At 38.0% G+C, this 25,451-nt stretch overlaps 1 protein-coding gene across 1 annotated transcript; it reads left to right on the forward strand.

Annotated features, from left to right (window-relative positions):
* Positions 1-220: 220 nt before the first annotated feature.
* LOC122193689 (FERM domain-containing protein 3-like) lies at positions 221-25,451 on the forward strand (the record flags this gene model as incomplete). The annotated part of the gene is made up of 4 exons (XM_042894551.1): positions 221-316; positions 842-910; positions 5,879-6,000; positions 22,005-25,451. Coding segments are annotated over 4 exons (883 nt in total), but the record flags the coding sequence as incomplete, so codon positions are not given.

A 25,451-nucleotide genomic window follows, 5' to 3' on the forward strand; every position in this document is an offset into this window, starting at 1 on the left:
ATGTTTTCCTACCCAGGTAATCTCCCACTTTATGTTCAGTTATTCTGCACTGTTTGAATTGTTTTGTGTGGCACTTCATATACAAATCCATTTATAGGTCTAAAAAATGTTGGTAAGTCAAATTATTAAGTACTACTTCGTTGTATAAAAATAGCACAAATTGTAAATGAACTTGTTCAGTTTTGCATGTCCAGTTTCTTCAGTGCTGAAAATATAACAGTCTTTGTTCTTTTTCATCAAGGTATGCAAAATCCAGCCAGATTAAAACCATGTCCAGCAGCAAAATATTTTTTAAAGGCAGCAGATTTCGTTACAGGTGGGTGCTTCCTATTTCTTTTTCATGTTAAACTATTTTAGAAAGTTAAAAAACAAACAAACAAAAACACAGTTACTACTTTTGGCGAATTGAAAACTTTTCCTTCCTGAGGACCTTTTCAAACCTACTTCAGGCCAGGATTAAAATTAGTTTGTATTGACTTGTCAAAGAGCAGTTCCACCGTAATGGGGTCCCTGTTTTGGTGTAGCTTCTAAGAAACAAGGATGCTTGGCTATCGTAGATCATGTTCAATATAGAGCAGTGTTGCTGGACAGCTCTGGAAAAGGGCTGTATTACTGGGTTGGTCTAAGTAACACATAACATTCAATTACAAGAGGCTACTTTTTCTTCAGTAGCTTTACAGATAATTTATCAGCAGAATTTTAAAATTTAGACATTTTTTGTTTTTTTTCATTTTCTTTTTTAAAAAATACATAAATTATTCATGCATGTATAGTTCTTGTCATATAATGAGCTCATCTTAGTATTTATTTGCTTGAATATATAATACATATTTTAATGCAGTGGAAAAGTAGCCAAAGAGGTGGTGGAGGCAAGCTCTAAAATCCAGAGGGAACCTCCGGAAGTTCACAGGTATGTCTAGACATTTAATATTACAGTTTGAGGACAAAAGAGAATTTCTGCACTCTGCAGAGACATTCTCTTTTCTTTTCTGTGGGGTGTAGTGACTGTCATTCTGAACCTCCATGCTGAGACATTTGGAAATGAGTGTTGGCTGTGACAGAAAATTTTGACAGTTGTGTATTGTCTCTTACACAAGGGAAGCTAATTTGTGCTGCTTTGAAGCTAGCTTTAATTGGCTAGATAATTAGCTTGTATTATTTTCTGTGTTTGGACATGGAATCTTCTTACATGATTTTGACAGATAAGTACAATATCATTTATTTCCCCATTCTTTTCCAGTTTCAAAAGATTCTGTTTCATTTACACATATGGGAATATTTAAAGGTATACTTAATAGCTCTTTCATAGTCCAGTAAGCTTAAAGAATGTTCATTCTTTAAGAAAAAAAAAAAAGTTGACTTGTTAGAAGTAATCATCTGGACTTTATGAGCAAACTAATTCTTTTTAATGTTCATCACTTATTGCCCTGACAATGTAAATAGTCAAAACCTAATTAAAGATAACAAATTCTTTCTGAAGAGAAGAGGCTAGCAAGAAAATCAGATTTCATAGAATCATCTAGGTTGGAAAAGACCTTCAAGATCATCAAATCCAACCATCTTTACCTACTGAATCTCATGACATGGTAGTTCCACATCCACACATCTCTTAAAATCTCTTCAAGAACACCACATAAATGGAAAGCCTGTTCCAGTACTTGATCATAGAATCACAGAATCACAAGGCTGGAAAGGTTCTACAAGATCAGCTAGTCCAGCTGTCCTCCTATCACCATTACTACCTGCTTAGCTACTAAACCATATCTCATAGCACCTCATTCAGATGCATCTTGAACACTGCCAGAGACGGCGACTCCACCACCGTTCCAGTGCCTGACTACTCTCGGAGAGAAAATGCGTTTCCTTATGTCTAATCTAAATCTCCCCCGGCACAACTTGTGGACATTTCCTCAGGTCCTATTTGTTGCCTGGGAGAAGAAGGTGACCCCCTCCTCACCACAGCTTCCCTTCCAGAAGCTGGAGAATGATGAGATCTCCCCTGAGTCTCCTCTTCTCCAGACTGAACAATCCCAGCTCCCTCAGCCGCTCCTCATAAGACTTGTGCTCCAGACCCCTCACCAGTTTCGTTGCCCTTCTCTGGACACGTTCCAGGGCCTCAATGTCTTTCTTGTAGTGAGGGGCCTAAAACTGAACACAATACTTGAGGTGCGGCCTCACCAGCGCTGAGTACAGGGGATGATCACCTCCCTGCTCCTGCTGGCCGCACTATTTCTAATGCAGGCCAGGATGGCATTGGCCCTCTTGGCCACCTGGTCACACTGTCGGCTCATGTTCAACTGAGCATCAACCAACACCCCCAGGTCCTTTTCCTCTTTACAGTCATCCACCCGCTCATCCCCAAGACTATGGAACTGCATGGGGTTATTGTGGCCAAAATGCAGGACATGGCACTTGTTGAACTTCACTCCACTGGGCTCAGCTCAGCTATCTAGCCTGTCCATAGCCCCTTTAAGGCCTTCCTACCCTCAGGCACATCGACACTACCTCCCAACTTGGTGTCATCTGCAGATTTACTGAGGGTGCACTGAATGCCCTTATTCAGGTCATCAATAAAGATATTAAATAAGATGGGTACCAGTATTGACTCCTGGGGGACACCACTTGTAATGGGTCACCAGGTGGATTTAACTCCATTAATTACTACCTACTGGACACGCCCTCTAGGCAGTACCTTACCCAAACAATGATATACCTGTCCAGGCCACAGGCAGCCAGTTTCCCCACGAGAATACTGTGAGAGACCATATCAAAGGCTTTGCTGAAATTTGGGTAGACTACATCAACAGCCTTTCCCTTATCTACCAGTTGGTTTCCCTTATCACTCAGTTGTAGAAGAAGATGAGGTTGGTCAAGCAGGACCTTTCTTTCATGAACCCTTTCATGGACCTGATCCCCTGGATGCCACACACGTGCCGTGCAATCTCACTCAAGATGATTTGCTCCATAACTTTCCCTTGTACCGAGGTCAGACTGACAGACCTGTAGTTCCCCAGATCTTCCTTACAGCCCTTCTTGTAGATGGGAGTCACACTGGCAAGCCTCCAATCCTCTGGGACCTCTCCAGATAACCAGGAGATGGTGGAAAGGAGCTCGGCAAAACATTTCTGTGAAGAAACCCTTCCTAAACCTCTCCTGGTGCTGCTTAAGACCATTTTGTCATTTTCTATCATGTGTCACAGGAGAAAAGAGACTATAATGCTATTTAAAAACTTTTTTAAATTCTTACTTAATTTTCTGAATATTCTGCAGCTATATCCTTATTTTGACTGTGTTTGTGTTTTTTTTTTTTTTTTTTGTCAGGGTTTGGGGAGGCCTTTTAAAAATATATTTGAATATGGAAACTCCATGTACACTTGAGAGGAAAGTGGATTGTTTTTGTTGAAGTACAGTAATATGTTTGCAGAAAATATAATATGCTGCCTAGCCCTAATATGGAACAAATATTAAGCCCATGCAGATATGTTTTATATATGTTTTTGCGGATCACATTTAAAAAACCTGTGGATGATATCTTAGACAGTGTTATCTGGGAACACAGAAAGCAGAATATCAGAATACTAGTCCAACCTTGGGACAGAATATATGCACACAAAAATGAATTTTAAATTAAATTAGTTACTCAGATAAGGAAGTATCTTGTTGCCTACTTTCTGCAGGATCTTTTTTTTGTGTAGGATAAAAAGATTTTAAAGTAAAATTATTTTTATCTTACATTTTTATTTACTTTCAGTGTTATAAGGAGTACATTGTTGAAACTTCCAGTGTAAAGAAAGAAACAAATCAGACTGGGAATAGTTATAGTGCAATGCCACACAGACTTAACACCCACAAATATGAGCGTGTATTTTCTTATGATTACCATCCTACAACTGCTTGCATTTAGAATATTATGGTACCTTCAAATTCAGCTTTTTAGACTGAATAAGAAAAAGCCTAGTGATGTGAAGTTTTTTTATGATGCAGGTTTTGAAATGGGGAAGAACGATGTATAGCTTGACCTTTTAATAGAGAGGTAAAATCATAGACTATAATAGTTTCAGTTAAAAAAAAAAAAAAAAAAAAGTTTGGATTTTGAGCCTGAAAATGACATTTTTTTAGATGCAAAACAGCTGGAGGAAATTGTGTGATTGTAGGTATAAAGAAATATTTTTTTTCTTCCTTTATGTTGTCTCTCTTTCTCTCTTTATGTCTCCCTCCCTCTTTTCATGTCTAGAGAGAAAGAAATCTTAGGTGGCTCCTGTAGAATGTTGTATTTGGATATTACATTTAAAAATTGTAGACTGAAAGTCTGCTGGAATGTGAAGTCATAAAGCATTAATACAGTGGCAGGTTTTTTTTCTGACAAATACACACTGAACAATTTAATTTCAATTTATATTAGTATTAGTAGTAGTAGTAGTAGTATTTTCCTTCAGGGCATTCTTGAAGGAGGAATCTCTGTGAATAAGTACTGAATAGGAGCTTTATAGGTGTTAGCAGGCACAGTTCCCATTTTCGGAATTGCTTCATAGCTTGTTTCAACAAGCACAAAGATCAAGTAGATAGACAACAAGCCTGCAGAGGTGCATGGGCTGCAGTGATTATAGGTAACAGTCATGTCCGTGGAAAACTTCTCTGGATAGTGAAAATTTAAATTAAGTAGTTGTTAAAGACTGCTCTTTGTAATGCAATTGAGGACAAATATTGCTTTGGGTGTATGTTAATGAGAGGAGAATCATAGTAATTGAACAAGAAGTCTTTTTTATCCACACAGAATATTTAGTGACATGTAATGTGACTTAGAACAGGACATCTGTGTCCTTAGTTTACAAAAGCTCTCAGTGACATGCAGTCCCTTCTCTTTGTTTCCCATACATGTTTTACTCAGTTTGTTTATCTGTGTGTCATTTTAAGTTGTCTTTTTTGAACTTGAAATGTACTTGTGAAACTTCAGCTCTGCTCTTGGGTTTGCTCCCTTATCTTTCACCTGCAGTTTTGAGTCAGAACCTAATTTAGAGAAAGCTGAGGATGGATGGAGAGAACACAACATGAACAGTATTACTAGGCTATGCTAAATGCAAATCTATATACCATTTGAAGTCAAAGATTCGAGAGAATTCTCTTTAATTTCATCTTTGCTTCTGTCAAAAATAAATATTTTAAAACATAATGGCTCAGCTCTTGGTTCAGGCCTGTAACATGTAGGCCCTAGATAATTTATTCTGAAGGATTATTTTATTTTCTCAGTGATGTGGTGTTAGACTAGTGAACTATGTGGCTGAAGCAAATCAACAAAATTCCTTAACATTTCCTGAGTAAGTTCAACACTCGCTATTAATCTGTTAGAGGCAAGTAAAACAAGAAAGAAAACCCAGCTGAGCAGCTGAAGACGTGGTCTAGAGGCAGTGTTTGCAGTGCTTAAGAATGAAATCTCTGTTTATATGTTAACTACAAGGAGTTGTTGCTTTATTCTTTAGTTTGAAGTGCTCAGTCCATAAGAAGTCCTTCACTCAGTCCCAGAGGCAACATAACGATATCAGCAAAATGATTTATATCCTCTCTGCCTTCCTTGAAGCCAAATACTTATATCTGCCATGTGGTGCAGAGAGGAGCAACATGCTGCAGTAGTGCATGAGATCAGAAGGTGACAGGCTGCACAGAGCTCAAAAACATTTCTTATGCTTCTGATGTTGGAAAGTTTGTCTGCAAAAGGTGCAACATAAGATGGGCCAAAGCAGTGTTCATTGTGAAGAGCTTGTTATGTTATCTCAAGGCCTACCATAATTTTTGCAAAATTATTTTGAAATGACATACATTTGTTTGACTCTAGTTGTTTTTTCTTGTGAATAAACTGACCCTATTTTCCCTGTTCTTTTAGAACCAGCATTACGCAGAGTCGCAGCTCTCCCTCTCTGAACAAGCAACTCATAATTAATATGGAACCTTTGCAGCCCCTTATTCCTTCTCCATGTGAGGAGGAGGAGGTTCCTTTAGATGAAGGTGAGACAGTTTCCTGATTCCTGGCAAACATTACCAATATTTATTAGAAAATACACAGAAAAACATCTTGGTTTGTTACTGACTTAGGAAAAATTTTAATGATTTCTACTAGGAATGCACCATTGAAGCTCTGTATATTTCGTTGAGGAATGATCACTAGCTCAAAGAACTGTCCACAAGCCTTGTGCAGAATACTTTCTGAGGAAAGTTACTGCCATTAAATGTTCTATTTATCATTTTTTTTTTCTTGGAATTATGAAACAGAAGAATGTAAATTAAATAATTGCATTAAATACCTATCTTTCTGAGATGCAGTCGTTACAAATAATGATGTGAACATCTTGGTCAGTTTAAATGAGGATAATTGATTGTTCATCATAAAAAGGTAGCCAACTAAACAAAAATGTTTCTTACTTAAGACATAGCAAGCTAATAGAATCAGAAGCTGGGGAATGCAACCTTTATTGCTAATTTGTTGTATTTAATTAACAGGAAACAGGGAACAGCTGATCTTTCATAACTGTATTCATTTTCTTGGGAGTACGTTTTGAATGTCATTGTATATGTGTCATGAAATCCTGTTTTCTTTGTTGTTTGGAGTTTATGCACAGAATGTTGTATAAATAGCATGACTTAATTGTCTGTATACTTAGATTATAATAATTAGTAGTAATAGTTGTGTGGCAGGTAGCTAATTTTGTCAACTATTTATTTACCTCTGCTGTGAAATACCTGTTTCTTACAGGAATTAACTTTCTGGCAGCCAAGAATCAACTACCGCCTTCCTTCCTGCTGTTCAGTTCCCACTATTGCAGAGTTACAACAGCCTGCTGCTTTACTTATTACTCTAAGCAATGCAATCCGTTTTTGGAAACTGCTGACTACATTTACTACTATATGCTCACTAGAGAGTGCAGATATGCTTCAAACACATATGTTACATATGCTAGACAGTCATGTTTCCTTTTAGATGAGCAGATTGTTGTTATTATTACAGTTCAAAAGAAATATTTGTTCATGGATTTCCTGTAAATGTAATATGCATAGTCTAATACTACTAGCTGCCAAGTAATGGTACTCAGCTCTTGTACAGTATATTCCTGCAGAAGGCTTGGGGCATATCAAATTCCAGTCTAAGCTGATCTTGCAGCTCAGACATATACACCAGCTCTCCTCTCCACGCGCAATGTTCATGTGCATCTTTTTGCTGTGTGTTCCACCATCTCCCTTTCACCAGCACTAATCACCTTGGAGTGAACTAGTACAAGGAGTTAAAAAGTTAATAATAACAGTTCAGTGTCCCACTTCTTGCTGGCTCAGCCTTTAAGAAATTCATCAGAGTGGTCCAGGCAAGGTGCTGTGCCAAAGGCAAGGGCAGGAGCAGGATCTTATAGGCTGGGAGAGAAAGGGCAGCCAGCTCTGGGGCTGACATAACTGCACTGGCAAACTGTTTTTAGTGCATAACACAGGTCAAACAACCTTGGCAACTCTTTGGATGGTGGGGCCTGAAGTGGGGGCAGACAATCTGATAGTCTCTTTTCCAAAGTGCCTGTAGATGCTGCTGAGCACAGAGTAGCCATGTCAGAGCTGGCTATAGGGCAGGTCAGCCGTCTCCAGGCTGTATAGGCTGGCTTATGCAGCCTCCAGGACCCACACTTGTACCTCTGTAAGGTCTGATGCTAAACCTACATTCAAGCTGCTGATTGCCAAGACCTTCATGTGATGCTGCACTAACGCTGTGTATGAAGGGGCAGGCAACTCATCAGGAAGGCTGCCCACAGTGCTGCTGGCAGTTCATGCCTTGGACAGACTCGGAACAATACCATTTTTCTCTTCCAACTGAGCAAAACTTGCTTATTCTTAATTTTATGTCAGCTTTGGATATTGCAAGCAAAATATGTGGCCAGAAAAAATGGTGATCGTAGTGTTATCCTTTTTAATTGCTGGCTTGAGAAAGCACCTTTTCTTCCTAAAGCTGCTGGAGAGGTTCAAAACTGAACTAACAGAAACTGCCAGGTGAGAGGGAATTTTTTTTGTCAATTATTCATGTTGCTAGGGAACAAAGCAATCAGAGATTGTGCTAGCAGTCTGTAGGGGATTTTAAACAGCCTTAGCATAATCTTTTCAAATGTAAAAACCCATATTGCAACCAAATATGAAAAAAATCCACAACAACAGCCTATCTATTCTCCCATATGAAATTTCATCTTCGGGTAAAAAAACATATGCTGACTAATCATGATCATAAATGACTACTATTCATGGAAATTAAAGTAAAAGGTGTCTGTGATAACAGTTTAGTATTTATTTTAGCACTTGACATTTAGACAAGGGGATTTGAAAACAGAAATTTGTTAGAATGGCAGCAAAAATGAGTTTTCCTGTTGTTACCTCATTCCTCAAGATCTAATTCTTCACCCAGCCCTTAAGGGCTGTATACAGGTGTCCGATTACAAATTTAACTTCCAGATTTGAACTAGGTATTTTTTATTTGAACTTAAAAGTATTTTCTTGCTCTTTAAAAGTATAGTTATTTAGATGAGTTACCTGATAGATTGACCACCAGTCAATCCAGTACTTCTTTTATCAACTTAGACAGCAAGTGTGCCAGTGGAAAGCTGGTGAAAGCTCAGAGTATCTGCCTTTTAGATGTAAGTAGCTGGTAGTCATGTTATAAGTGGCATTTGGCTTCAGTGAGAGAAACTGGCACCCAAATGTCAGTGTGTTTCAGAGATAGGATTCAGGAGCGGGAGTTGATATCTCACTGAAGTTACAGTCACTGTCAGATGACAAGCTCATCCAAATTGGGGTGTCTTAGCTAGTGGGTTTAAGAAGAGCTACAAGAATGAGGATGATGTATGTCATGCACAAACAGAAGACTTCTGCCCATGTCAATTTTTTTTTACCTCATTTTTACATTACTGGGAACTAACTGGAAGTTTGTAATTTGTAAGTCAATGAAACTGTGTTCACTGACATCCCTGAAAAAATATAGGGATTTGTTTAAAAAAGTATATTGGTGGTAGTTTGCAGGCTAGACTTGCTGCTGAAATAAATGAGAGCTACTGCATTTTCCTTACTTATGCATCACAAGCATCACTTCTATGTCATGATTTTCTCAAGATTTCTTCGGATTTAGGAGAGAAAATAAAGCAAAATGGGATTTCTACAGATGAATATTTTCATAGTTTACATTCTGATAATGACTACAAATATTTTACGTCATCATAATTGCATCCTATCCTCTTTAACCTAGTTCCAGTAGATTCTAATGGACATTTGGTTAGGCATTGTAAGATAACGAACTCTCTACAGAAGGCATAGTAATACTTCTTTTTTTTTTTTCTTTTTCTTTTCTTTCACTTTTTTTTTCTTCTTTTTTTTTTTTTTTTTTTTTTTTTTTTTTTTTTTTTTTTTTCTTTTTCTTTTCTGTGTGCATGTGTTCCTGGGTATATCCTGAACATTTTCCACTCGTTTTTCTATTCTTCTGTGTGACCCTTGCAGCACATTCTTCCCTTCTCCAGTTTGGTATGTCTGTCTTCAGAAAACTAATCTGAAGTTCTCATGACATGAGTTTTGCAGGTCTATTCTGTTTTTTGTGTATACCACTTAAAATTCTTCATCTTTTTCCATTACTCTTGTGCTAATGTCCTGTCTGATTCAGAAGGAGGAAAGAGGGACCATGATTAATCATAGAATGACCGTCCTGCATAGAAGCGTGTCGCATGGAACCAAATTTTATGTGAATGACAATCAGATATGCTAATGGAGGTCATTTCTACCTTTTAAATTTTGAAGATCTTCTTCTAAAGTCAGTTCATTATACTGGTTTTGCAGTATTTAGAAGTGTGTTTGTGGAATTTATCTTTGTCATAGAAAGCCAAATTCAGCCGTTCTGAACGCTCTTATTACATCCTATGGTCCTTTCCCTGTAGAATTTTTTTCACAAGCAGTTGAACATGTTAGATTTCTTTTGCTAATTGCTATAGCAGTTGTGTGGATGCCTTCTTTCACTGTCTGATCTGGTAATGCAGATTAGTTCATGTCCTGATGACTTGGCAATTATTTTGCAGGGGGTGGTTGTTTTCTTCAGATTCCCTGGCATCAGATGCAAGCAAGACTTGCCTATCTGAGTAAAAAAATAAAGTAATTAATATCTCCATTACACGTTAATTTCTCCATCTCTCAGATGTCTGGTTTTGCTAACCGATGAAAGCTTCTAAGCCATTTGTTATGTATGTGCTCAGGTTTCATACATAAATTGTTTTCTTAATGACTTTTGCTATGGAAGCAATCAGAGTGAAGTAATGTCATCCAGTCATTCTGCTGGTTGGTGTACCTTGTGCTGTGTTTCTGAAAAAAGACAACTGATGGGAGAGACTCATTCTAAATTCCTTCTATTTAAAATCCACACTCCTTAGTATTTTCTTCCCCAGATGTTTCCACACTTTTTAAGATATGTTCACTGAGCTGGGTGATTTTTTTAAAAGATTCTATTTTCATATGAAAGTTATATGTCAGTGGGCATCTGCACTGTGTGTGAATAGCTCTTATCCTTTCCTTTATTCTGTACTAGTAGCTGTCTGTCAAAAAGGAATATGTCACTGATACTCACTGCTACTTTAAAACGTACAGCTACTACATGTTTTTACTGAAGTTACTGTTGTATCATTGGAGTGCAAGAGATACTGAATTGGTGGCAATTGTCTGGCATCAAAAATATCTGATTTTGAAAAAATGGAGTTTTTGTTGCATCTGATAAACGTGTATGGGAATGAGCACACAGCAGCTGTGTATGCATGGTTGTCTGGGTGTGTTAATTCTGTGTACCAGAGCACATGAAAAAATAGTCCCTAATGCAATAGTCCCCATAAATCTTAAAAATATGCTCGTAGAATAAAAATAATTTTAACTATCTGTTCACACTATGCCTGTAGAGCAGGGGATGAGCACATTCGTCATTATATCTACGGTCAACAAGCTAACTTGGATTTACATTTCTCTGGCCATGCAGTTTAGCCCTTACAGGTCCAAAACCAGCTTTTTCACAAGTGAAACTTTTGTTTCAAGCCAACAATTCCTATTCTGTACAACAGATAATTAGCTCTGCCATCTTTCTTTTGTAACATATTTATAAATTCGCATATTTTAAGGTGCTTACTGTAAGATGTTTCCCTTTCCCCCCTTCTTTCCCACATATTTGCAAGCATGTCATTGATTTTATAGTGCAGAGAGAACAGGAATGCCAGATCACAGGCTTGGGCAGCACATGTCATAAATATTAGAGACAGGTATTCTAAAAAGCAAGAAACTATGTCCTGTCATACAGTCCTTCTCTCTGTGGTGCTGATGAATCCAGTCAGAGCCCCTCTCCCACGAGGACAGTGTGATGATGTGTGTGTGGTTGCATTCCAGCTTCCAGCTGGAGCGAATGGTCAGCAGTGATCATCTATGTGTCATGCCTTTTTTAGGAACCCACGTATGCTGCACAGGACACAGAAATGGCCAGCCTTCTGAAGCACCGCATATAGCTGGTGAATATGCAGAGTTCGGTGGTTGCCCACAACTGAGAACCAAAGCACATATGCAGAGAGTAATGTTTTCCCTAAGTTTAGGATTTTTCTCTTTTTATTTATTCACGGAGAGGTCAGCTTTGATGCTAGCCTTGTTTTCGTCACATCAGTTCCCCTAAAACTAAGGCCTGTAAGCACAGCTCTTTTTTTCCTTTTGTAACTATATATTTTCTGCAAGTACTTTCCAGGCAGCAGTGAGGAATTGACATCAGCTGCCAAATTAAAGCTTTTAGAAAAAATAATGGCTGCAGTGTCATTTTGTTCTATGAAAACAAACCCTAAATGCTGGCCCTTTGTTTCTTTGCAAAATGTTTTGATGCCTTGGATATTTTTATACTTGTGTGTGTGATTCAGCTGTTACACCAGCAACTGCTAACTGAGATGGACTCTGTGGAAGTTTGTATTGTATGTTACAAGTCGTATTTAGAAGTGTTTAAAAATAACCCCTCGTTCTGTTCCCTGCTGGGATATTTTTGTTGGCCATGTTAGAAGCCTGTCATTTGATTCATTGAGAGGGACTTGCATTGGTCTTTTGAAACACGGAGGAAGTTCAATGAAAGGTTGAAGGCAGTATGAGTAGAGTCTCTACAAGACTTTGAGAAGAGGGATTCATAGCCAAAATGGTGAAATGCCTTGTAAAAATCCAAACCAAGAGAAGCATTCATTTGCGGATGGTTAATCACTGTAACAAGGAAGTGTGCATTCGATTGCTGCGGCATGGCTCCAAGATCACAGCCAGAAGGGCTGGTAAATTTAATTTTTAAAATTTATTTTACTCATACTTTTTTTTTTTTTTTTTTTTTTTTCTCCTCCATAGTCGGTTATGCTATTAGTGATCTACTGGTAAGGAACTGTGCATGATGAAATATTACATTGAATACATCAGAGAATAAGAATGAATTACTGACAAGAGAAGAGTTACAAAGGAAAAATGAATGAGGAAAAAAAAAAACCAACTTAAGTGAGATTTGTTGTAATGTTTTACTGAAATAATGGACTGGAATTATACTCTAGTAGATTTTTTTGAATTCAAGGGAGAAATACTTTTAAAATTTGATGTTTTCTGGCAAAACTAGATAGTTGTTAAATTTAAAGATAAGCTGATACTTTATCTTTATATATAGATATATATATATAATATATCTAGATAGATATATATCTTATATAGAATGTATTATATAAGAATATATATCTTATATAGATATATATCTTATATAGAATGTTAGCTGAATGAAGCAGCGGATACATTTCAGCTTAACTGCAACTGGGTGACTGATTCGCCAGATCATAATTTTGTTGTTACTGCTTTTCTCAGTAATGAATAAATAATATATATTTTATATTATAATATAATATCCTGAATATTAATATCAAAAAGAAAAAAGGAGCCTGTTTCAGATCTCTTTTTCATTTTACAGAAAAGAATGTGACTCAAAGAATAAAAAGTGTTGTTCTGGATAGCAATGAAAACTAAGCTTTTTATTTGCTTTTATACCATAGTTATTTTTTGCCATAGACAGACTGGTCCATTCATTGGTCTGTATGTCTCTGTTCTGTTGATGAAATATAACGCTTCAAAATTTGTTTTTCCGTGCTTTCTACAATACTTATGCTTTGGTATATGTGGATAGAGAGGTTTCAGCTTCTCATGCACCTGTATCATGCATTGATATTGAAACTTGATTTCAGAAATGGGAGTTTACAGGACATTCAAGTAAGGATGTCCTGGCAAAGACCAGAGAATTGTCATGCCTGTAACATTTGAAAACCAAAAGACAGTAAGCATAATAGGTATGGGAAAGCCTGCTTCTTTCAGTGACTTCTCTCTGATGGGCAGCAGCTCTTGGCTGCCTTTGCGTGATGAGTTCACCACTCAGGGGAAACAGTAGTATCTGTGAGAGTAGCACTGAACACCCTTGTTTCAAAAATCATTAGTGAAATAGAAAAAATATCATTCTTTGCATGAATTTTGTATTCTTATTTCTCAGTTAGTCAGTCTTCTAATACATGCAAGCCATCTTGAACTAGGCAATAGTCTAATACTGGATTTGTGTACAGGGGCTATGACAATTCTTATAAACCTTGATCTTGTGGTACAATTTTTAGGATGTTATTTCTTTTAATGCACATAGGTAACAAATCTGCATATCAGCTTATAAAACTGAGGGATTGTGGTCAGCTTGTACAAAACTCCCTCATAGAGGGAGGCACAGTTCCTCGGGAGAGCCTCGTTCTGCATGTCACATTTCAGAAAAATGCTGATTTGTGCCAGAAGTGCTCACCCAGGCTCAGCAAGGTTGCTGAAATGTCCCACGTGTCCTTTTCTCAGGTGCTAAGCTTATGCATTGGCTCCAGTTCTTTGCAGTCTTGCTCTCCTTGCCTTTTGCTAGGCCGTGAGTGATGGCATTCCCTTCACCAGCTCCTCCCCTTTTCTTGCTCTGCTGACAGACAAATCCTCTTTTTAACTCCTGTTTCCATTGCAGACATTTCCCCCTCCCTTGTACTCCCCTTAGCCTTTTCACTGCTTAATCCTAATTTTGAGAAGGATAAGCACTGCTGAGGTGGGCTTTGAGGACAGAGGTGGGATATAGACAGCATACTTCAGAAATCTTGCTGTACTACATGCCCTACTTTGCTTTTATTTCTGCACTCTGGGTGTGCTTTGCAGGATGTGAGGAGCAGAATTGCCTCCACTAGCAGCTGCACATACTGTGGCATTAGCTGAACTCTGGGACACAGTGCATGCCTGGAAAGATGGTTGCAGTGCTGTGGAGTCACAGCACTTGCAGCTGATGTGAGCTGGCAGCTGTGACAGGGCTTTACTCCCTTCTAGAAATTCCAGTAAGAGTAAAATTAACTGGAACTGCCAGCAGGAAAACTCGGTCACTACCTAAAAAGTCTAAAACTGTCAGTGATTTATTCTCCTTGCAAAGCCAGATTGTTTTATATGAGCATGGGAAATGGGTAGGATATAGCCTCCTACTTCTGAGAGCTGAGCATCTGGCTGTGGTGCAGATCCTGCTTTGATGTAGATCCTCTAAAGGGAAATATTTGACTTCAGTGTCATTTTAGATTGTTTCCCTTTCCTTCCATTCCTTTATGATCTCCATGAACTTTGCTCAAGTGAAAGTTATTCTCTCCTTCAAGTAGTTCTATGCGTAGTACATATGAAGTTTGTAATTAAAGTAAGTGAAGGAATGCACAAAATTTCTAGAGGAAATGATGAAGGACATAGGAAGGAGCCATACCTGTTGCAGCATGATGGCTGTACTTGTTTACACGCTACATATTTCAATCAGAGAGATCATTTGCTGTCCTCTTTCTGGACCATATCTTATTTTTCACTTCCCTGTTTAAAACAAGGAAGTTTTAATGCCCATTTCCTTCTTCTCTACACAAGTTCTAGTTCTTTTACAGATATGTAGTTGTGTTTGCCTGTCTGATCAATAAAGCTGTGTGCAGTATATCCAGCCACAAGACAAAGTGCAAACTTTTTTAGTGAGAGCTTACACTTTTTCTGGAATGCTGTCTTTTCAGCAACTGCAGCTTCTTAGGAATGGTGGAGGTGGAGCTGCCTTCAACCTATGAATCCTCAGCTGCTGTTTTTGGCTCCTTTAGAGAAACTAGCATCTGGCAACATTTATGTCAGACTGCTCCCGTATTCATGTTCACAGCGTATGACTGCTGTGAACTTGTTTTTTATTCAGCTGTTCATGTTCCTATCTGCAGTAGCAAGTAAGAGTTTCAGAGGAATCCCAATATTTAGCGAAAGGGAGGTATTGAGTTTTGGCTTGGATAACGAGCTTTCTCTGGCTTTGTAAGATTTGTCCAGTTGCCAGAAAAGCATAGCAAAGCTTTGTTGTAGATATATATAAGAAATAAAACTGGGAACATATTTACTTAATATGCCAGTATTATGTACTGTAAGATTCTGATCTGGAATATAAATTGATGGTTAGAAAAAAAGAAAGAAAAAAAGAAGGAAAGAAAGAATGAAAGAAAGAGAGAGAGAGAGAGAGAAGGAAAGAAGGGAGGAAGGGAGGAAGGAACGCTCTCAAATGTATTTTATACTCATAACATTTCTTCAAATCTGAATGTAATATAAATGTTAAATGTGCTTGTGTCTGCACAAGAAAACTCAGCATTATGAGCAACAGCAATACGTGCCGTTTATACATCTGTCATTCGACAGATGTCAATTGGAGTGGCTCAACATACATATCTGTATACTGTAACATGACTGGAACTTTGCTGTGGCCTTAGTCTGAACATGGCTAATAGCATTTTTGTCCTCAATCCTTCAGAAATTGTATAGTATTATAATTTAAAAAAAAAACAAAAAAACAACAGTTTTATATATCTTTTTATATATATATATAACAAATGAGTTTGGAACAGGGTCAGTTAACGCTCAAAATTTTCAAATATGTTAAAATATTTATTTACATTAGTATCAAGCTGGCATAAAACGCAGATGCTTTGCTTTGATGTGCCTTAACAACGTATGTTGTAAAATAGTTGAAGATCCTTCTGCTTTGATACTATATAATAAGATTTTTTTTTTTTTTAATAACTGCCATATTAGGAAAAGAGCATGGGGTGGGAAGGGATGGCAGCAGTAGTTGCTTGGGTCTCATATGTGCCATCTTTTGATGGTGTTGCTTTGAAGTTACCAGCTCAAACTAAATAATGGACTATAAAGCTGATGTACATTTGAAATTGTGGCACATTCAATTTCAATACAACCTCCTCGAAAATCATTGATCTGAAAATGTAACCACACAGAGTCAAAGGACATTTGCCAGCTGCATGAGGAAAAAAAGCAATATTAATGAAAGTTAATATCATCTTCCTTGTTTATGTTCACTATGTGTGTTATGCGCACTAGAATTTACTCTGGTGAAGGAGAGAAAGCTCTGAACTGTAAATTGAGGTGACCTTTCTTTGGAGTAGTTGCAGCTGTCTGAGAAACATGATGGACAGATATATTATTGACCTTGAAGGGTCAGTAATATATCTAAGCAGGTATAGAGTGGCTTATGGCCAGGATTCACAAATTTGGGAGGTTAAATTTAGGACCTTTAATCCATACTGAGATGCCTAAGTGGCTCAACTTACCTTTTACTCCAGTAAGAGAAAGTGGAAAGCGTTTTTGAAAAGAAAATTGCTGTACTTTCATATTCAAATATACATGTACACGTTTAGTATTTTAGTGTTTTAAAAAATTGGTACGCACTCCAGAATAGATGCAAAGGATTTGATTATTCAGCACTACTTGCTGTTATGGGATGCTTAGGAGAAGGGTCACCCTAAATCTCTTTCTTCTCACCTCATAATGCCTGTATTTTGTTGCACCTAGTGTTGTTCAGTTTGTGATGATTGTAGCAAGTGCATTTGTTAATACAAAAAGTCCCAGCACAGAATATTTTTCATTTGAAATACAATGACTTTCTCAAATAACTATAATAGGAGAGGACAGAGCAGTTGAGGCAAGGAATTAATAGCTGTCAAATTAGGCTAATGAGGAGGCATCTTCATTTTCTTCATTTTCATTATTGAGGACAAGACTTCATTTCAGCTCTGCAAGTTCAACTGGCAAGCAGCTGGTGAAAGAAGCATTCCTGTTCTCTCCCCGGTGCTGGTAATGTGCTGCACTCTTGACAATATTTAATAAGCCAGTTAAGCAAGAAAAACATCAGACAACTAATTTAGGAAGAAAAATGGTTATTTTTGTAGGTTAGCTTTACAAATTGGCTCTATCAAAGATCAAATGAAACAGAGTGGAAACAGTCTTTCTGGTGGAGGGTAACTATTTGATTGTGAGGTCTCACCTGGAGGCATGACAAGCTTATTTCCTAGAGAGCAGGAAAAATAATAAATTATAGAAGAGATTTGTCTCGGCCAGTTGGAAGATTAGAAGGGGAAATGGATTTTAACATCTAGCATGCTTTACTGAAGGAGGGATGCTTCCTGAGGATAGAGTCCTACAGTGAAGAGGTATTCTCTGATGAATATAACATGAGACATAAAGCTAGCATTAAGAAAGGAATCCAGAAGACTGACCTGTGTGCTAAAAAGCAAGCTGGCTCATTCAGGGTGTGCTTTAAAATGTAAGGCAGTTTAAAGTGTTGTTTTTTTTTTTTTTTTTTCTCTGACATATCTTTTCAACTTATTTGTCATATGTTATATATATTTTTATATTGCATTTATTGGCATTTCACCCAAACTGATATCAAGTTAAGTATCATTTTAAAGTTACCAGATTTTAACACCATTTAACTCACCCACTTTTTGGAAGTCTATAATCTGAGATAACTATGAACCTTACTTGCCCGTTCAAAAGACAGTTCTAATGGAGCTGCACAGGTTACATGGAAGATTCCATGGTAACACTCAGGCACTGTGACTTAAAGAGATGTACTAGGTGGATATTTCCACCAGAATGCATTTTAATAAGCTTTAAGATTTCTAGTGATCCAGCCACATTTCAAAAGTTATTCACCTGTTTATTTAATTTCCTCTACAAAATTTTGATACATTAGCTTTGTATTGACAGGTTTTCTGCAATTGGTCTTTCTTTAGGCAGCATAGAACACAAATAAAACCACAAATCTGTGAAGACTATTTGAGGCTCTGGTAGAAGTGTGGCTGTGTCTAGACCAGGCTGGGTCTATGGTTGGATGGCTTGTTGTTATGCAACTGAAATTGCCACTGGTATGTCCTGTCCTGAGTGTGCAAGCTATGGTAGCTATGGTAGGAGAAGGAAAAGGAAAGAAAAAAGGAAAGGAAAGAGGAAAGAGGAAAGAAGGAAAAAGGGAAGGGAAGGGAAGGGGAGATTTTAAGACCTTGTCATTCAAGAAATGCAAAATCTGTAACAGTTGTACAGTATACTGTATTACCTTCAACTCTGTGGTGCAGGAATATACTTTTGCCTTCCGGTCAAATAGAGGGTAGGTAGGTTTCCAAAACAAAGCTCATAATTTTGATACAGTGAGTCTAAAACATTTAGAACTTTTAAAATACTGAAGATCACTGAAAAGCTGAAGGAAAATGTGAAAAAACACAAACTTCCAAATGAGATTCTCAGCAGCGTTTTGGTCAGTAATAGTTGAGTTACTATTTAAGATTCTACCTTTAGATCTGCGATTCAAAATTAATTTAGGCTGCATATCTTCCTGTTATTGTAGATGACATTATGAACAGTATTTTTGCTTCAATTTTTATTCTATAAAAGTGTAATGATGCATCACTTCATTATAGCATTGTTTAGCCTATACTTTATTCCCTTCATCTGAAAGTTACCACAATTTCTCCTTTGATTACTTAATTTGTTTTTTGTTTGCCAGCCTGTAATAGAAAAGCATAATAGAGCTTGCAGACATCCTTTTACTTCATATGGAAAACCACAATACATCTGGTGTAATTAGTGCTGGAGATGCACTACTTTTCTTTCTACTTCTTATTTACTGTAATAAGACATTGTTTTGTACTATGATGTTTTAAAGTCTCTGAACCTTAGTTTTTACTTCATTAAAACTGGAAAGAATGTTCAGCAATATCAATTCCGTACTTTTTACAGAGATCTACAGGCGAAATCAAATAATCAGACTAATTTGAGTTATAAGTACTGATTTTCCTGGTTTTTTTTGTTGGATAAGTCATAATAACCTTATTATGCTGGTTTTAATTGATATATCATTATTGCAGTAGTCAATTGTAAAGAAAGGAGAGATAGTGAACTTCACAAAATGACAACTGTTAAATATTACTTTATTATTATTATTATTATTATTATTATTATTATTATACAAGTGATACTGCAAAAGTTTCCCCTGATCCTCTTGCACATAGATGGCATCTGATGATGATAACAAAGTGTCAGACATGGTATAAATGACAAAAATAAATATTTTCCCATGATTTTTCCCAGCTTCAGGCTTGGTTCACTTTCCCTCTCCTTCAGCTATTGACAGCAAAAAGGAGTAACCTCAGTGTTCATGTAGCTGCAGAACAGATAGACAGATATACTATGGTTAGTACTAAAGTGGGAAAAGGGTACCAAGTCATGAGAGGAGAGAATTCAGGCAGGGAACTGGATTGTAAGAAACAAGCATACTGGTAACGTTAATAAAGACTTCTTGTGAAGAGGGAAAGGATTTGTAAGGAGGAGGAGAAAAAAGACTGGGAGTATAAGGACAGGAAAGATAACTGGAAGAAAAATGAGGAGGGGAAGCTTATTAAAGATGTGAAGCATTTTAATTCAGTTTCAGTCATATCTTATCAGTCATATCTCATTCTTATATGGTATGCCAACCCACCTTTCTTTTTATCCTCTTTACTGTTAATATGAATTTATCATGATATTTGTCTCTTCTAATGCTATGCTCTATCAAAAACTCCTAACCTCACCCATTGTATTATCACTTTATTTCTTTGAGATAAATGAAGAGAAAGTTGGTCTAATCATTACTATTGTTATTATTCCTACTTTGACAACAAATAGGACCGATTCACATTTGCACTTGGTATTCATTTATATCAGAAGCTCACAGAGGCTGCATCATACAAATTTAATTGGATCTCACAGAATCAAAGAATCAATGAGGTCACCCTGCAGCTGCCTTTTCTCCAGGCTGAACAAGCCCAGCCTCAGCCTGTCTTCGTAGGGCAGGTGCTCCAGTCCCCTGCTCATCTTTGTGGCTCTCCTCTGGACCCCCTCCAACAGCTCCCTGTCTTTTTTGTACTGTGGGCTCCACACTTGGACGCAGTACTCCAGATGGGGCCTCACAAGAGCAGAGAAGAGGGCAGCAATCACATCCCTGTCCCTCATGGCTACCCCTCTTCTGATGGAGCCCAGGATACCATTTCCTTCCAGAGCTGCAAGAGCACACTGCTGGCTCATGTTAAGTTTTTCATCTAGCAAGACCCCCAGGTCCTTGTCTGCAGGGCTGCTCTCAAGGACCGCTCCTTCCAGTCTGTGCGGATGCCTGGGATTCCTCCAGCCCAAGTGCAAAACTCTGCACTTTGCCTCATCAGGTTCACCCGGGCCCATCTTTCTAGCCTCTCAAGGTCCCTCCGAATGGCATCCCTCCCTTCCACTGTGTTGACCGCACCACTCAGCTTGGTGTCGTCAGCAAGCTTGCTGAGGATGCACTCGATTCCATCATCGATGTCATTGATAAAGATGTTAAAGAGCACCGGTCCCAACACAGACCCCTGGGGGACGCTGCTCGTTACCGGCCTCCACCTGGACAGAGAGCCATTGATGACCACCCTCTGTCTGCGGCCTTTCAACCAATTTCTTATCCATCGAGTGGTCCACCCATCAAATCCACTTCCCTCCAATTTGGAGATAAGGATGCAGTGGGGGTCCATGTCAAAGGCCTTGCTCAAGTCCAGCTAAATGATGTCAGTCGCCTTTCCCTTGTCCGCCATTGCCGTCACTCCATCGTAGAAGGCCACCAGATTGGTCAGACATGACCTTCCCCTGGTGAAGCTGTGCTGGCTGTCTCAGATCACACACTCATTCCCCATGTGATCAAGCATGTCATCCAAGAGGATCTGTTTCATGATCTCCCCAGGCACAGAGGTGAGACTCACTGGCCTGTAGTTCCCAGGGTCTTCCTTGCTCCCTTTCTTGTAAATGGGAGTGATGTGATCCTTCCTCCAGTCATCCAGGACCTCACCTGACAGCCAAGACTTTTCAAATATGATGGAGAGCGGCTCGGCAGCCACCTCAGCCAGCTCCTTCAGAACCCTGGGATGACGCCATCCGGCCCCATAGACTTGTACACACTCAGTCTCATGAGGCAGTCTCACACCTGCTCTGCCCTCACAGCAGGGGGGGATTTACTACCCCAGTCCCCACCTGGAGGTTTAGGGATGCAGGGCTCAGGGATATGAGAAGTATTGGAATCCTGGCCGCCAGTGAAGACTGAGGCAAAGAACTCATTCAGTACGTCAGCCTTCTCTTTGTCTGTTGAAGCGAGTTCTCCTTTTACATTTACCAAAGGAGGCACACTCGCTTTGGCCTGTCTCTTCTGGCCAATATACCTGTAGAAAGTCTTCCTATTGTTTTTCACGTCCCTCGCCAAGTTCAGTTCCGCCTGCACCTTGGCTTTCCTGATCCCATGTCTTCAAGTCCAGACAGCATCCCTGTATTCCTCCCAGGTGGAACGCCCAATGACATCTCCTGTACTGCAGTGTTATAAAAGGTGTTGTCCTCCTCTGACAGTGATGAAATTTTGAAAGACTTTTCCAGTGTTTGCTATTTGTGTCTGATAAATGTTTCAGTATGCAAAATGATTGCAGAATCATCTCTCCAACTTACATAAAATACTATTGGATTTTTCCATCAGGAAAACAGAAATTTAGGATCACTGTTTCATCTCTCTGTCTACCTTTTTTTCTTTTTTTTCTTTTTTTTTCCAGATATTCAACTGCCAAAGGAAGATGAGATTTCAGTTCCTGTGACTTCCAGCTCCCCAGTTAAGAACACTGGGGACAATACTGATCATGCCATTGAACAGGAAGAGAAGATGAAGGAGGAACATTTAACCATCTCAGAACTGGTATACAATCCCAGTGCCAGCTTGCTGCCCACCCCAGTTGATGACGAGATTGACATGCTCTTTGATACCTGTCCAAGAGCAGAGAATGAGAAAGATGATACAGATTCATTTGAGGAACTGGAAGCAGATGAAAATGCTTTTATGATTGCAGAAGAAGAAGAGCTGAAAGAAGCTCGAAGAGCACTTAGTTGGAGCTATGACTTTCTAGTGGGCAACATAGAGGTGAATGCTTTTGTGAAGAGTTTCTCCAGACTTCTCCTTGTAGGCCTTGGACTGTTGTTGCTTGTGTTTCCTCTTCTCCTTGTTCTCTTGGAGTCAGACCTTCAAATCTCTTTTCTCCACGAAATCCGTCAGACACCAGAGTTTCAGCAATTTCATATTGAATATTACTGCCCACTTAGGCAGTGGGTGGCTTGCAAAATAAACTTCATTTGTGATATGCTGGGCAGCTTTTAAATTTTTAAGGAATAATCATACTACTAAGGGCTATATTCAAAATTTCAGTTTGTGACAGCTTTCCATAACACCCCTGGGGCCATCAGTAGGTAGCTGTCTTCATATTCATTTACTATCACACTTTTTAGGATATTAAGTTTCCATTGCCCACTTAAATTGCTCCTTTAGTTACAGGCTTATACATTCACCTTTCAGTAACTTAAAAGAACCTTTTAATTGCATTCATTTTTTCTGCTCACTTATTACATCATACAAGATGGAGTAATTATAAGTTAATATCACCCTTAATTGTAGAATCCATTACATTAAATATAATGAAACTGAAAGAAAAACTTTTTTGAATATACTCCTTAGTGCAGCAATCTCTTCTAACCAATGCCTATGCCTATACAAGCAATGTTTATGCTGGGTTTTTGGTTTTGATTCTTTTTTTTCTGTTTGTTTTTCTACAATTTTATGTGTTTAAAATATTTTGGTAAAATTTTAGCAAAAGATAACTCCTGATGTTATTTAAATGTACAGATTAGTAAGAGTAATGCACAAGAACATGAAGTTTATTTTTAATGTTTTAGCAATGATTTGTTTTTGAACTATGGCTGGAGAATGAATGAGATTGAAATAGCTCTATAGGAGAGACAGCAGTTTGGGAAACACATAGAAAGTTCACTCAGGTTCAGTAGGGGCTGCCTGGGGGAGATTAAACAACGCCAAGTTTTCAGAAGAATTTCTGAAAGGCATCGTTGTAAAGCTTAGGAGGAGAGCAGAATTGAAAATAATGATCCTTCCTGTTATGTCAGTTTGTCTTACGATTTATCAGTGCTTTAGAAAGTCCAAGTATGATAGTCCAAGTATGTTTTGGAAGAGAGTGAGTCTTCAGTCTAAATGTAGATTATTGTACATAACATGGAAGAAGACAATAGTAAGTAGGGAAAAAAAGAAAAAAAAAAAAAAAAAGAAAAACAGCCAAAACCCTACCTAAATCAGTAGATGCGTGACCTACTTTTAAAAATGATAGAGAAGAAACATATATGCATTTTTAAAAGCAAAGCTTTAGACTGTACAGTTGACCTGAAAGTATTCTACTGACTCACAGTTAAAGGATCAAATGCTTTATGAGATGCAACTTTATCCTTGATGCCCTCTATTACTAATCTCTGAGACAACATATTTTCTGTGTGTACTGACATGCTTCCTTTTACATATAGCAGCATACCTACCCTCTTTCCCTATTAGTATAAGCCCAGTTGCAGGACTTAATGCTGTTTCATGTAAGATGAATTTGTATATCTAGTTATTCCAGTATTGCTTAGATAACATACTTCAGTAAAATCTTGTCAATCACTGAGAGCATCTGAAGGCCCTCAGATGTAGCAGAGAGGTTCTATCTAAGAAGAGAAAGTTTTTATTGTTTTTATTTCCCCTGATTGCAGAGCAGATGTATTTCATCTTTAAAGTTGAGGGAACTCTGATTTCAACCTCAGAGTCTTTCTCTTGCTTAGAGATTTACAAACAGAGGGCATATGTGAGACTGTTTTATTAAGATATACATTTTAATATATTGCAATCACAGCTCTTAATTCCTACCAAATAAACTCCTGTATTTTTTATGTCAGAGAATTGGCTTGGCTTTCTCATGTAAGCCTTTACAAGTGTCTAGTTTGAAAGTGGCGATTTCCTTACAAGATTTTTCCTTTCCTTTCTAAACTTCTCCAGTTTTTAAAGGATTAGACAGTTACAGGATTCAGGAATTCCTTTTCTCAGTGGAAAGCTTTCTGATTGCTATTAATTTCTCAAGCAACAAAGGCTAAAGTGAACTGCCTTTTTCTCTTGACTTCTTCCCTGACAATCTGTTCCACAGAAGAATCATTATTGATTAGTTACGTGATAAGGATTTCATCTTGTGCTATTGTAGCTAAATGATCCTTTCCTATGAGGTATAATAATCATTCAGCCTAATAGAAATGGAGAGTAAACTAAAGTAGATATTGGGTCTTAGCAGGAAATAATTTATTGATGCTGTTTTGAAAAAACGGTGTCAGAAAAGGTGTTGTGTGTGGTAAAAACTGTGAAAGCTGTTGTCCTGCTGGGCTACAGAGACAAGATTCCATGCAGGCTCCTGTTTAAGTCTGACAATTGCATTTAAACAAAAAATAAATAAAATCTTATGCTCTAAAATATAATCTTGTCCCTGTAAACTATAGCACACAACAAGTGGGAGTATTGTTTTGCTTGATTTAACTCTATCAGAAAATGATCGAGTTGCATGAGAAAGAAATCTCAGAGAATGTGCAGTGTAGTGAGGTCTTACGTAGGGTTAAATGCAAAAGTATACAGGCACATGTACTGACCTTTGCCACTTCTGTGCATACATCCAGCCCTGGCCTTCTAAAAATCTTCCTTTTCTTTCTATTATTCTCTAGACCATCAGCATAGTTCACATGAAAGTCACAAGAGTCTTCTAACGTTAAAGGCCAGGAACACCTAATGTGCTCAGAAGCATATAGTGGGGATACTCAGACAGAGTAGCAGTATAGCATTTAATTGGTGAGGATGACAGTTGGATCACAGAGTATCTATAGGTACGGTATCGTGCATTTCTGTCTGTGCTTGGGTTATATTGTAAAATGTTACGTACTTGAAATCTATTTTGTGGTTTGTCTAACATTTATAAACACAACTCTGGGAAGAATTAAATATGGTTTTATTTCATTGGAGACTGGGGGGATAATATATCTGTAACTCGAGCCTTATCTTTGTACAGTGAATTTCACATTTCTATGTCAACATCCTGATTGTTTTGTATGTTGATATGATGGCAGGAATCCCTAATAAAAATACACTGGAGAAAAAC

The sequence above is a fragment of the Lagopus leucura genome, unplaced genomic scaffold (genome assembly GCF_019238085.1).
Source record: "Lagopus leucura isolate 7727_CA_CO unplaced genomic scaffold, USGS_WTPT01 59015-0_obj-0_obj, whole genome shotgun sequence".
Taxonomy (NCBI): domain Eukaryota; kingdom Metazoa; phylum Chordata; class Aves; order Galliformes; family Phasianidae; genus Lagopus; species Lagopus leucura.